The following is a 12,532-nucleotide window of genomic DNA, read 5'->3' as shown; positions in this document are numbered from 1 at the left end:
TATTTCAAAGCAGCTTACTATCACCTTCCCTTCCTCTCCCCACAACAGAAACCCTGTGATGTAGGCGAGGCTGAGAGAGCTCTGACAAGACTGCTTTATCAGAGCAGCATTATCAGGACTGTGATGAGCCCAAGATCACCCAGGAGGAACAGGACAAATTGAACCCAGCTCACCAGAGTAGAAGCCATTGCTCTTAACCACTGCACCAGTTAGACACCTTCACAGAATGTGACCTAAGTCATTTTTGTTTCTAGGAAGAGTTTATTATTTTCATTTGTCCCCTGCCCCTCCCAGCATGTTGGCCCTGGGTGGCTTGATTTGATCTAGTCTTTACCTGGTCTAGCATAAATTTACACAATGGTATGCTTAACATTTCTTACACTAACAATGTTATTTTCCAAAAATCACTAGCTTTTATACAGACATGTGAAGCCCTTTCTCATACTGTGTTTAAATGGTTCTGTTTGTTTGGTTTTTTTACTAAGGCATGAAGGTCATTTCCCCGCCCTTCAATTCAAATTGAATGTAAACTGTGACTTTTAAAAAAAGTCTATTTCCCTTAGAGATGACATGCTGCGAGGCTGTTTCGCCATTTAAAAAATACAAGGTTCTTTCATTTTGGTAGAACCTCCGATCTCTTAAGATAGCGATCCCCAACCTGTGGGCTGCGGACCACATGTGGTCCTTCGACTAATTGGAGGTGGGCCCCAAATGACGCCTTCTCTCCCCCCCCCCCCGCCCTTTACTTCATCCCCCCCTGGCCCTTTATAACACACTTCGGGTGTCCTTGTCTCCCATCACTCCCAGATGGGACTATCTTGTTGCAGAGAAACAAGCTCAGGGTTCCCATTGATTTGTCATTGTCATGAGTTAACATTTCCATGAGAATAAAATGTTCCTTATGTTCATTGTTGTGGCGTGCCTGTATCTTATTTTGAAGGGATGTTTAAACATTACCATAGCAATCAGAGAGCATTAGGGCAGTGGTTGAGAGTAAACTACCCCCCCCCCCCGGGCCTCAGTAAAAGGCGTTGAGTGGTCCCCGGTGATAAAAAGGTTGGGGACCACTATCTTAAGACACTGAACGAGCGTGAACGTGTCTGTCCATAGGAACAATCTCCTTGATGTGGTGGTAACAAATAGTAGGCTCTTCACCGTCACTTGAAAGTTTTAAAACAGAAGCCCCTCCATTTAACATACCCTTATTTGTCTTATTTTTAAAGGAAGAAAAAAGAAGCTGAAATTACGCAGAAGTTCCGGGATGCTATGGCGAAGGAGAAAGCTCGGATCGTGGCAGAGAAGTGGAAGATCGAGACAGAAGATCGCAAAGCGGCCAAACTGATGGAAGAGAAAATCCAGGAGGAATTAATGGTTTGCCTCTGTCTATTGTATTCTTTTTTTTATCCCCCCCCCCTTCCTTCAAGAAGCTCCGAGAGATGTATGCATTTTCCCCTTCCTTGCTTGATCCAAAAGTCACTCAGTGAGGTTTAGGACTGACTGGGGGATTTGAACAAGGATCTTTCTGATTCTAGTTTAGCAGACTGAAATAATGTTTTTAAAAGTTTGCACAGTCAAATCCCTGATGGCCAGTCAGAAGCCCTGCTGAGCACATGCTGGGGACTTTCCACTATTTCTGGCTGCAGTCCCAGCACTGACCACACGGCACCACTAGTGTGCACACAGGTGCAGTTTAGCTGCTTAAGTAGTTTAGCAACAGCCCTTCAAGACTGACTTCACCAAATGACTTGCTGCTGGCAATTCCAACAAGAAGTCATTTTTACTATAGAGTTCCTGCCCAAATGCCAGAGCAATAGTCTCACTTCTGGTTGCATCACCATGTTGCTAGCAGGGGGTCTTGCCAGCTTAGGTCTCCCTCTGATGCTGTAAGCCCCCCTGCCAGCCAGCTACTCAGCACTGGGAGAGGGGCCTATGGGTAGGGATGTCCTGCCCCAATGGGGAAATCTGGCAGCCTGTTTCAGGGATTCCATTAAGCTGTACTGGGTGGGAGGGGAAGAGGCAGACAAGTTCTGTTCCACAGATGGAGATGCAATTGGTTAATGGAACTGAAGTTTGGATGCAGCCCACTGGTCTTTTATTACTAGAAGAAGAAGAAGAAGAGTTGGTTCTTATATTCCGCTTTTCCCTACCCGAAGGAGGCTCAAAGCGGCTTACAGTCGCCTTCCCATTCCTCTCCTACTAGCAAGTCTACATGAGTGACCGACTCAGTGAATTTTTAATTAACCAGTTTTAACAAAGCAAAGCACCCGTAAGACATTGCACAGGTAATAACAATGACACCGCACTTTGAATGGCTTTTAAAAGACCATATTCTGAACATAATAAAGCAGAGGCCCTACTCTTCTTTTAATCAGGGCCCAAAAGCCTCTTGACCTGTGACCCCACCAGCCCTTAAGAGAAGCTCCACTATCTGAATATGAGAATTCTCACTACTCTCATGCCAAGCTGAGCAGATAGAAACTTTTTTACATTCAGTGTTCCATACAGATAAGTTGTAAGAGATTCAGCAGAAAACCTCCTGACAATTTCCTTGGCTGAAAAATTGGAGAGGGTCAAATGCCACCACAGTCAGGACAATTCTGAAGTCAACAGAGTCCTAGCAGGTTTATCCTAGGGTCACCGACTTTGCAGATATGCTGCAGTCCCTTGTTTCAGAACGTCCAATTGCAACTTTGTTTGTCCTCTCTGTTTGTCCTTTCAGTAAAAATGAAGATAACAAAAGTGAGGCTGTAGCATGACATTTTTGGCCTTTGGCTTCTAAGGTTGTCACTCCCTGCCTCCCCCCCCCTCCAAAAAAAGATCCTTTTCTCTTAACAGGGTCAGAAATACTGCAAAATAATAGGCAAATTTAGGTCTAGCCATGAAGAATATCTGATGGAGGAATTTGCGTCTTCTTAATCCGTGTTTGGAGCTGTGGCTAAACAGTTGTGGGAGGAGGGCTAGTGAATTCAGTGGCGGAGATTCCCATCCTGCTCTGTTCTACCTCTGCAGATGCCAGCCAAAGATACTGGCGGAATGTCAGAGACTCAAACTAGCAGGTCATGGCCATCCAGGCCAGAAAAATCACAACCACCAATGGCGAGGCTGTTTTGCATGATACTTCTGAATTGTTTGAAATGACATTTAAAAGAGGGAAAACAGTGGAAGCGCCTGCGCACCTGCAGAGACATGTTTTACACATCTTGAAGTGAAATTGGGTGCATCAGGTCGGTCTTTTCTGATTCTCACTCTCAAGTTTCTACCTCTCCTGCCTCCCCTGTGACAGACTAAGGAGTAGGGCTAGTATCTCTGGGTTGGGAAATACCTGGAGACTTTGGGGGTGGAGCCAGGAGTGGGTGGGATTTGGGGTGGGGAGGGACCTCTGTGGAGTATCATGCTATGGAGTCCACCTCCCATCGTAGCCATGTTCTCTAGGGGGACAGATCTCTTTAGTCTGGAGATGAGCTATAATTCCAGGGGATCCCCAGATCCCATTATGGAGGCTGGCCGCCCTACCAAGCAAGAGAGACTCTTCCTCTGGGAGAAGAGCTGATTGAGTGGAGGGAAGGCTTCAGAGTTCGCTTGGGAGAGAGTTTGGATACAGACAGACTTGGGGCTACATTATTCATAGCCTTGTTCATTTCTGCTAAGTCCTCCTTGGCTTTCCAAACACCCAAACCAAATATTCTAAAATGTGTTCCCGGCATGCTGTCAAATGCTTGAAGACGTCCAAAGCTTATTTCCCATTCTCATTCCTGAGTTAGAAGCAGCTTCTTCTTGCAATAGCTTGAAAATAATATTTCAAAAGGTGGATTCTCTCTCTGTAGATGTTTTGCAGCTTGAAGCCCTTCTGTACAGGTGCAGTGGTGCCCTAAGTACATTCATTCTGAAACAAGTCTCATACAGTTACATTGGGTTACATCAGGTCTGAGACATCTACCTCATGCCCACCTCATAGAGCTGGCTCAGATGCCTGGACCGATGCAATAGTACCACTCTTTCAGAGTCATCTCCAGGGCCACCTCCGAAGGTCAGGATCCTCACAAATGCATCATGGAGATCTCACATCCAGCCGAAACTCCAACAATTAAATTGGCTCCCAATTGAATTCTCGATCAGGCTTAATGCCCTGGTAATCACCTTCAAGGCCATATGCAGTCTGGGCCCAGTGTACCTGAGAGACCATCTCTCTGCTTATACCCCCAAAAGAGCACTACGCTCTGCCACCACCAACTAGCTAGTAATCTCTGGCCCTAGAGAAGCATGTCGGACCTCAACAAGGGCCAGAGCCTTCTCAGTCCTGGCCCCTGCCTGGTGGAACCAGCTCCCTGAAGAGATCAGGGGCCTGACTGAACTCCCAGAATTATGCAGGACCTGCAAAAGGGAATTCCTCCACCAGGGCATTTGACTGAGGTTAATCCGACCTAGAATCCGGTTAATCGGACCTAGAATCAAAGCATCCATAATGTTTCTGACCTCCCTAGGGGCTCTGTTAAAGTTGTTCTATTGAAATTGTTCAATGAGTTATGGTAACCTATTAAACTTATAAACTGTTTATAAACTGTTATAAACTTAAAAACTGTTTAAACTGTTGGAATTGTTATTAATATATTGTTGTTACTGTTGTTAATGTATAGTGTTCTATGTATCCCACAGTGTTCCCATGTAAACCGCCCTGGGCTGTATGGGAGGGCAGTATAAAAATCTAATAAAATAACATAAATTCTCCAGACCAGCTCTGGAGCTTCTGACATGGCATAGGGTCACTGGGTCAGCACTCAATGCCCAGGTTGGCACTTGGCAGAGCATTCCCAGACCTCTGGCGTCAGCTCATATCAGGCTCAGCTCTATCTAGAAGGCTGAGCTGCGATAACTTTAACATTTTAACCTGAACCATTTCAGAGTATCTATCATTCACTTCCAGCCTAATTCTTCCATTTATCTAAAAACCTTGCATGAAATACAGCCTTACATGGGCTGCTGGCTCTGCTCTGTTGGGGGCAAAAGGCTACGCAGCATGCTGCATTTACTTAATACAGAGCAAAAGAGAAAGATCCAATCTTGGTCGACACTATAAGACTGAAGCCAATTTCCAATAACTGTACAATCAATTAGAACACACTTTCTCAACCAGGCTTTCATGAAACCTTGGGGTTTCTTCACAGCCCTGGAAGGGGGTGGGAAGGGGAGGGGCCCTGGGTGGGCATGTATACAACTTTGCTTCCCAACCATATTTTATATGATTGTGCTCCTCCTGGGATTTCTCGAAGCCTGAAGAATGTTTTAGGGGTTTCTCAACAGCAAAAAAGGGTTCAGAAAGGCTGAATTAGAAGGCTGTGATCATTTCCTTAAACGCCACCGTATCAAGGGGGAACTCATGCACAAAGCTGGTTTATTGAAAAAAAAATCCATTCATGTTTGACTGGAAGTCATTGAAGCCTTGACGAAGTGTAACCGTTATGAATGATGCAGGGGGTCAGAATGAGATGCAGCTCAGTTAACAAGCCTGCTTTACCAAGTTTTAAATATTTAACATGTCATTAGTCATCATTCGAAGCAGATGACTGGGTCCCTACTTGAAACAGACTCAAAGGGAGAGCGAGAGAGAGAGAGAGAAAATTATGAACTCCATTAAAGTTTCATCACCCGGAAGCTTTTTGATTTGCGAAATTAAATGATGTTGTCCATTTTCCTGACGTGTCTAACCTTTAATGACAACGTACGATCAGGCTCCACTCTTAAAAATAACTTTTATTCCTTTTGACACCAATCAGGGCTCTGAACCTGACCAGATGAAAGGAATTATCTTTTCACTTATCAAGGTGAATAATGATTCCTTTTTTCTCTTGCCAATACTAATCTACCCCTAGCACTCCTTGAGAGGTGATGGATTTTATGGCATGAGATGAAGTGAGGCCAGAAATTTGGGGGGGGGGGGAGGTGGTGGAGGGCAGCTCATTTTTCTCTGTCTTTTTCTTTGGGGGGGGGGGGGGGAACAGGTCTGCGAGTGAGTCATTTCCTTGCTATGGAAACAGTGACCGTGCCCCACTTCTTACTGATCAATCGCTCAACGTTTTGCTATGGGTTGTGTTTGTTTAACATGTACAGGAAGTACATACAGTAAGGATACATGGCTATCGATGAGCAGATGAAGCTACAGAGCTTTTTGAATGGGCTGGACAGTCTGATATAGAAGAGGAAGAAGTTTTTTATACCACACTTTTTTTACCTGAAGGAGTCTCAAAGAGGCTTATAGTTGTTGTCACTTCCTTTCCTCACAACAGGTACCTTGTGAGATAGGTGGGGCTGAGAGAGCTCCAAGAGAGCAGGTCCAAGGTCTAGGACTGGCCCAGCAGGTTTCATGTGGAAGAAAAAGAACCCTACCCTACTTTTCTGAAGGCATCTCAAAGCATCTTTCACTTGCTTTCCCTTCCTCTCTCCTCAGCTGAGAGCCAGTTTGGCGTAGTGGTTAGGAGTGCGGACTTCTAATCTGGCATGCTGGGCTCGATTCTGCACTTTCCCACATACAGCCAGCTGGGTGACCTTGGGCTCGCCACGGCATTGATAAAGCTGTTCTGACTGAGCAGTAATCTCAGGGCTCTCTCAGCCTCTCCTCCCTCACAGGGTGTCTGTTGTGGGGAGAAGAAAGGAAAGGCGAATGTAAGCCGCTTTGAGACTCCTTCGGGTAGAGAAAAGCGGCATATAAGAACCAACTCTTCTTCTTCTTCTTCTTCTTCTTCTTCTTATTCTTCTTGGTTTCAAAAAACTTCTACCCAGCTCTCCTTTGACTTTAATTAAAACTCTCTCCATCCTTGACAAAGGCAAATAGTTTTGCCTCTAGGAAAGAATTCTCTTCCAGACCCCTCCAGGCGCTGTCATAGTTTTTATTGTTGTATTGTGTTACTTGATTAACATAACAAATATAAGAGCATCCTGCAGAGAGATGTCTGTTCTGTGACAGATCTCCTCTCTGTGTGTAGCAGATTGCATCTGCTCAATGGCTGTAAAATGGGTATAAAACATACAGTGCAGGAGCATTAATATCTTGGGGAGGCAAATAGAATGATCTGGTATCTCCAAAGGTGTTTTCATGTTGGATTCCCACCCCCCTTCATCAGGATTAATAATGTATTTTGCTGCGATATGCTGAAGTTAAAAACCTGTCCTTATCTCCCCCTCCCCCCATGAGTTTGGCTCTCTAAAAATGGGAAAGTGCTTTTTTCTCAACTTAAATCTTTTGAAAATTGGGGAAAATGCTTTATTTGTTCTTGTTAATATCAGAACCACAGTCCTGGACTGTTCTGATGCATCTCCCTGGTGCATCATGCATCTAAGGTACCAGTGCATCACTGATAGCAAGAATGATGTAGTGACTCCAGGACTGGACTAAGATCTCTTAGTGTAACCCAGGGGTTACAGCGTTTGCTGGCAGGGGCTCATGGGAATTGTAGTTCATGAACATCTGGAGAACCACAGGTTGACTACCCCTGGTGTAACCCACCTCAAAGGCCCGTTGTGCAGATAACAATGAGTAGAGGAGAATTATGCAAGCCACTTTGGATCCCTGGTGGTGAGAAAGACAGGGTATAAATGAAGAAAATAAATTGAGAGGTGGTGCTTTTAAGCCTTCACCATCTTTAGTTTAGTGGCTAGAATTATTGAAATAGGACAAGGGATACCTTTGGTCAAATCCTGGCTTGCCATGACACTTACTGAATGATGATGAGCCAATCATTTTCTCTTAGCCAAGCCTACCTCATAGAGTTGTTCTGAGGTTAAATAGGAGGAGGGGAGAAACCATGGACACCTGCACATGAATGCCAATTGGTTATCACTAATGTTCATCAACCGAGCTTATCTGTTCAACTAGACAATCTCCTCTGGCTAAAATCTTCAGCTGCCCCATACCTTTTGTGGCTATTTTAGCTTTTTTCAAGGAGGAAGGTACAGATCAGTCTTCTCCAATCTTAGAAGTTCAGCAGGATGAGTACTTGAATGGGAAGCCACCAAGAAAAGCTCTGCAGAGGAATTGTTGGAATTGCAATCAGCAAGTAATTTGGTGAATTCAACTCTGAAGGCCCCCATCAAACCTGGCAAAGGGCACTCTGGTGCAATTGCCACCAGTTTGCCCTGACTGTGCTGGGATAGGAGGCTGGTAGGGCTGGCTGGGGGTGGGGGTAAAGGGAGTTCCCTGACCCGAAAACACCTGCCGAGGCTTGGACAGGCCGTGGCAGTCGTTTTCAGGTCAGGGGAGAGGGCTGGCGGGAGGGGCTGCAGGGGGGGAGGGAGGGAGGAGAGGACATGCTGGCACCCATTGCATTTACATATGCAATGGGCTTTAAATCAACTAAGAGGAATAAAAATGTTACGGTTAGTGATTAATGGCTGGTGCTTTCCCAGTTATGAAAAGAAGTAATTAAAAGACAACTGTTGCTAGCAATATTTATTGATCCTGCCATAACCATACAACTTCTGAACACCAGGTTGTCCTGATCTAACTAGCTATTAAATTTAATTGTATTCGGAGAGGGAGGAATTGGCAACTGCCAAAGTGATAGTATGATCAGTTCCACCCAAAAGAATCTGCAACTTCCAGTGGGCAGGAAGACAAGCAGATTCTATCCCAAAAAATGAAGTAAGGATGTCCCAGGATTCTTTGATTGTAGTCCACACTATAGGCATAAGGGAATGCCAGAATTTTTGTTCCCTGGCAGACTGGGCAAAAGGGGGAACTGTATTAACCAGACTAACTTACAAGCTAAGACAAGGAAGTGTACAGATTGCTTTCAATTCTGACCGGGGCGAGAGATATGTTAAAGTGTAACCTTGAGGACTTGTAGGGAGAAGAATCATATCACTATATCTGGCTGGTACACTCACCTCAGGTTTCAAAATGGAATTGTAGCAGCCATTTTGGATTACCCAAGAAGTTCAGAATAGCTGCCAACGTGCTGTGCGGTAACCCCACAAGTTCTTAGCACTTAAATACTTTTAATTTTTCCTCTATCCAGTCTTTTCTATTTATTAATTTAATAATTTAATTCCCTCTCGGGCTTTCTCTTTGAGTTGGAGAAATATATCCTTGTTTTTGTTCCAGAACCCCACTGTGCAGATTGTTTGATCTGTGCCATGGGGCCAGGTTCAGATTTAAATCGGGACTACCATATTTTGAAAAGCGTAAAAGAGGACATATTTCTCGACTGACTACATCAAACAAGTGATCACTGTGACAAATCTCATTTTAAATGCCCCAGCTATTTAAGCTGTGAGAATTGACACCAAATAGAAATATTTCTACCTTCCTACCCCAAAAGCAGGCATTTTAATCAGTTTTTTTAAAAGAACAAAACAAGATGGACCCCAAAATAAGTGGACATATTGTCTTAAAAGAGGACATCCGATAAATGGAAATAGAACTTTCTGAGTATTTTTTTTATAAATGAGTGAAACATATGCCCAACATTAGTCTGAAAAAAACTGCATTCCAGGTTGGGTTATCAGGTGCCATTTGGGAAATACCTGATGATTTTGGGGAGGGTGGGATTTGGGAAGGAGAGGGACTTGAGTGGGATGAAAGGCCTTAGAGCCCACCCTCCAAACAGCCATTTTCTCCAGGGGATTTTTGTCTTCTAGAGATTTATTTTAATACCTGCAGATCTCTAGGACACACCTGGACATTGGCAACAGTAGATATCAAGAGACTGGGAAATTCTGTCACAAGGGAACAAGAGCACCCTTAGAATTCAGACCTGTGCAATCTGCAGGCTATTTGGCAGGCTCTCTGCACCGCAAATCCTCTGCAAACCAGGCCTTACGTTCCCAGCTGGTATGAACCTCTGGCATTTGCTGCTGAACCCCTTCAGAATTAGTTATTGCCCTTATGGAACTTTTCCAACCCCCTGGCATAGCAACTTGATTACTTGCCAGTGGTAGAAACTAGGGCCCAGTCTGCACACATAGGATAATGCACTTTCAATATGCTTTGGCAGCTGGATTTTCCTGTACGGAACAGGAAAATCTACTTCTAAAGTGCATTGAAAGTGCATTATCTATTGTGTGCAGACTAGGCCTAGGTGGGTGCATCTGATTTACCCCAGGTGGAAAAAATACTGAAAAAACACCTTACTAACGTTTTACATTATTTTCTAAGCCAATCCCAAGTTCTCTGATCTGTTTCGACTACCGGTATAGCAGACTTGAATAAAAGCTGAATTTTTCTGGCTTTTTGAGTGTATTCAGCTTTACTGATCAGCGTTCAGTTTCCTTCCCCCCTTCCAAGTTAGGGGAAATAAACCATTTCCATGGCTGCTGCCCATTTAAAATTAGCAGCTGGATGGACCCACCCATCAGGTTCTAGTGGCCAGCAGCCATTTAAACCCTCCATTTTGCTTCCCCCCTTCCATACAGAGGGAAGTGAAAGGGACCTTTTGGTGGACTCATACTTAAAGCCACATGACTTTGTGGCTTGGAGAACTCTTATTTTTTAAAATTTATTTATCAGATTTTTATACTGCCCATTCTGGTAACCTAGCTCTGGGTGGTGCACAGCACAGCATATAATACACTTAACATTAGATTACATTAAGACAGTTTACGAGCCTCTTGTGGCACAGGGTGGTAAGGCAGCCGACTTGCTGTCTGAAGCTCTGACCATGAGGCTGGGAGTTCGATCCCAGCAGCCGGCTCAAGGTTGACTCAGTCTTCCATCCTTTCGAGGTTGGTAAAACGAGTACCCAGCTTGCTGGGGGTAAAAACAGTAATGACTGGGGAATGCACTGGCAAGGCCACCCTGTATTGAGTCTGTCATGAAAACGCTAGAGGGCGTCGACTCAAGGATCAGACATGACTCGATGCTTGCACAGGGAATACCTTTACCTTTAAGACAGTTTAAAATACAGTTAAAACAATTAAAATAGCTCCTTCCACCAGGCAGGGGCCAGGATGGAAAATGTGATTCTGAGTTAGCTAAAGCAATGGTCTCCAACCCCCAGTCTGCAGACCGGTCCTGGTCCATGCACCAGTCGGTACCGGGCCGCAGCTCCTCCTCGTCCTCTTTCCCGGCTGCTGCCTTGAGGGCTGCCCTGCCACTCTGCCGCCGGCTCACCTTTGGTGCTCTCCAGCAGCTGCCATGGCTGGGGCTCCACCTTGGTGTAGCACTGTGCAGCTGCTGCTGGCAGCGCCTCCCAATGGGTGGCGGGAAGTCAGGGGCACCGGCGGGAAAGAAAGTAGAGCAGGGGCACTGATGTCCCTCGGCAAAAGACTACCCTCTCCCCAGGCCCCAGTAAAATTGTCAAGCATTGACCGGTCCCCAGTGATAAAAAGGTTGGGGACTGCTGCGGAGTTCATGGAGCCAAAATATTCAGCATTCTCAATTATTTCCAAATCCAAATACCATACTGGCATTGGGATTCAGGAATATCAGGAAATACCTGAATCTTACAAATACCGGATTGTTTTGCAAACCCCTAGTAGAAACCTGCACTTCTTGTATTCTTGGAATGTAGTAATAAATAATAATTGCTTCTAATAAAGCTGATCTCCCACTTAGTTTTGATCATTTTGTTAAATGTCAAGGATAAGAAGGGTTTTTGAATGTTGTCGGAGGACGGGGGGAGGGGAACAGTTTGTGAGAGGAGTCATCTTGTTGGAACCCAAGACACCTGTCCTTGCTTATTTACAATTGACAAAGTATGTCTTTTCTTTGCTTCTCCTTCCTAACAGAAAGTGTCTATTCTTCTTAAGTGCATCCTTAAAGGGGGGGGGGAGCACTCTTTGTCTCTCAGCAGTCAAATGACCGGAGGCCTTTTTGGTATCGTAAAGGTCATAAAAAGAAACACTGGAGGATCTTTTGAAAGATCTTCAGATCTTGGCAGAATGAAAGCTCTCACCAGACACCCTTGCCATTCTCAAGGTGCAACTGACTTCAGCGCAGAGCTGTTAGGAAATAAAATGGAAAGGGCCTTCCAGGAAACAAAACGATTCCTTTTAAGACTTGCAGGAAACTGTCAAGATTTCTCTGCTTTAACCACTCATCTGGTCCCAACTTTATTGATTTATTTATTTCCAGAGAGCAGGTTCTTTTGACAAAAACACATCTTTGGGGTGCAGGCTCCGTGGTATGCCACAGAAAAGGGCTAGGCAAACTGTGGCTCTCCAGATGTCAAAGGACTACAATTACCATGAGCCCCTGCCATGTGACAGGGTCTCATGGTAATTGTAGTCCATGGACATCTGGAGAGCCACAGTTTGGCCACCCCTGCCTTAGAGGCTAAGAAAAATTGAACTTCTGGAGCAGGCTTTCTCAACCAGTCTATATTGAGGAATCCATGATGCTGTACTTTCTTGTGTGGGTGAAGGGGCAGGTCTCCAGCTATTCTTGCATTTTATCACTGCTGTTTTAGAGGCAGATGGGAGAAAGTGGATTGCATGTGCTGGCAGTGTGTGTCTGGCTAAAAAACCCAGAAGTGAGGTCATGACATGATCTTGATATCAGGACTGAGTGTCATGCCTGGGATATATCTATGAAATCTGTCCT

The 12,532-nt window shown here is 44.9% G+C and overlaps 1 protein-coding gene across 1 annotated transcript in view; it reads left to right on the top strand.

The window, feature by feature from the left end:
- Positions 1 to 12,532, top strand: part of SH2D4B (SH2 domain containing 4B) — a 107,958-nt gene that overhangs the window by 38,782 nt on the left and 56,644 nt on the right. The window contains exon 3 of the mRNA XM_077350816.1: positions 1,224 to 1,371. Coding sequence (XP_077206931.1) covers positions 1,224 to 1,371 — 148 coding nt within the window. The remainder of the gene's footprint in view (positions 1 to 1,223; positions 1,372 to 12,532) is intronic.

This window comes from Paroedura picta, chromosome 8 (assembly GCF_049243985.1).
Source record: "Paroedura picta isolate Pp20150507F chromosome 8, Ppicta_v3.0, whole genome shotgun sequence".
In the NCBI taxonomy this organism is placed as follows: domain Eukaryota; kingdom Metazoa; phylum Chordata; class Lepidosauria; order Squamata; family Gekkonidae; genus Paroedura; species Paroedura picta.
The sequence above is the reverse complement of the archived record's forward strand: the minus strand, read 5'-3'. Positions and strand labels throughout refer to the sequence as shown.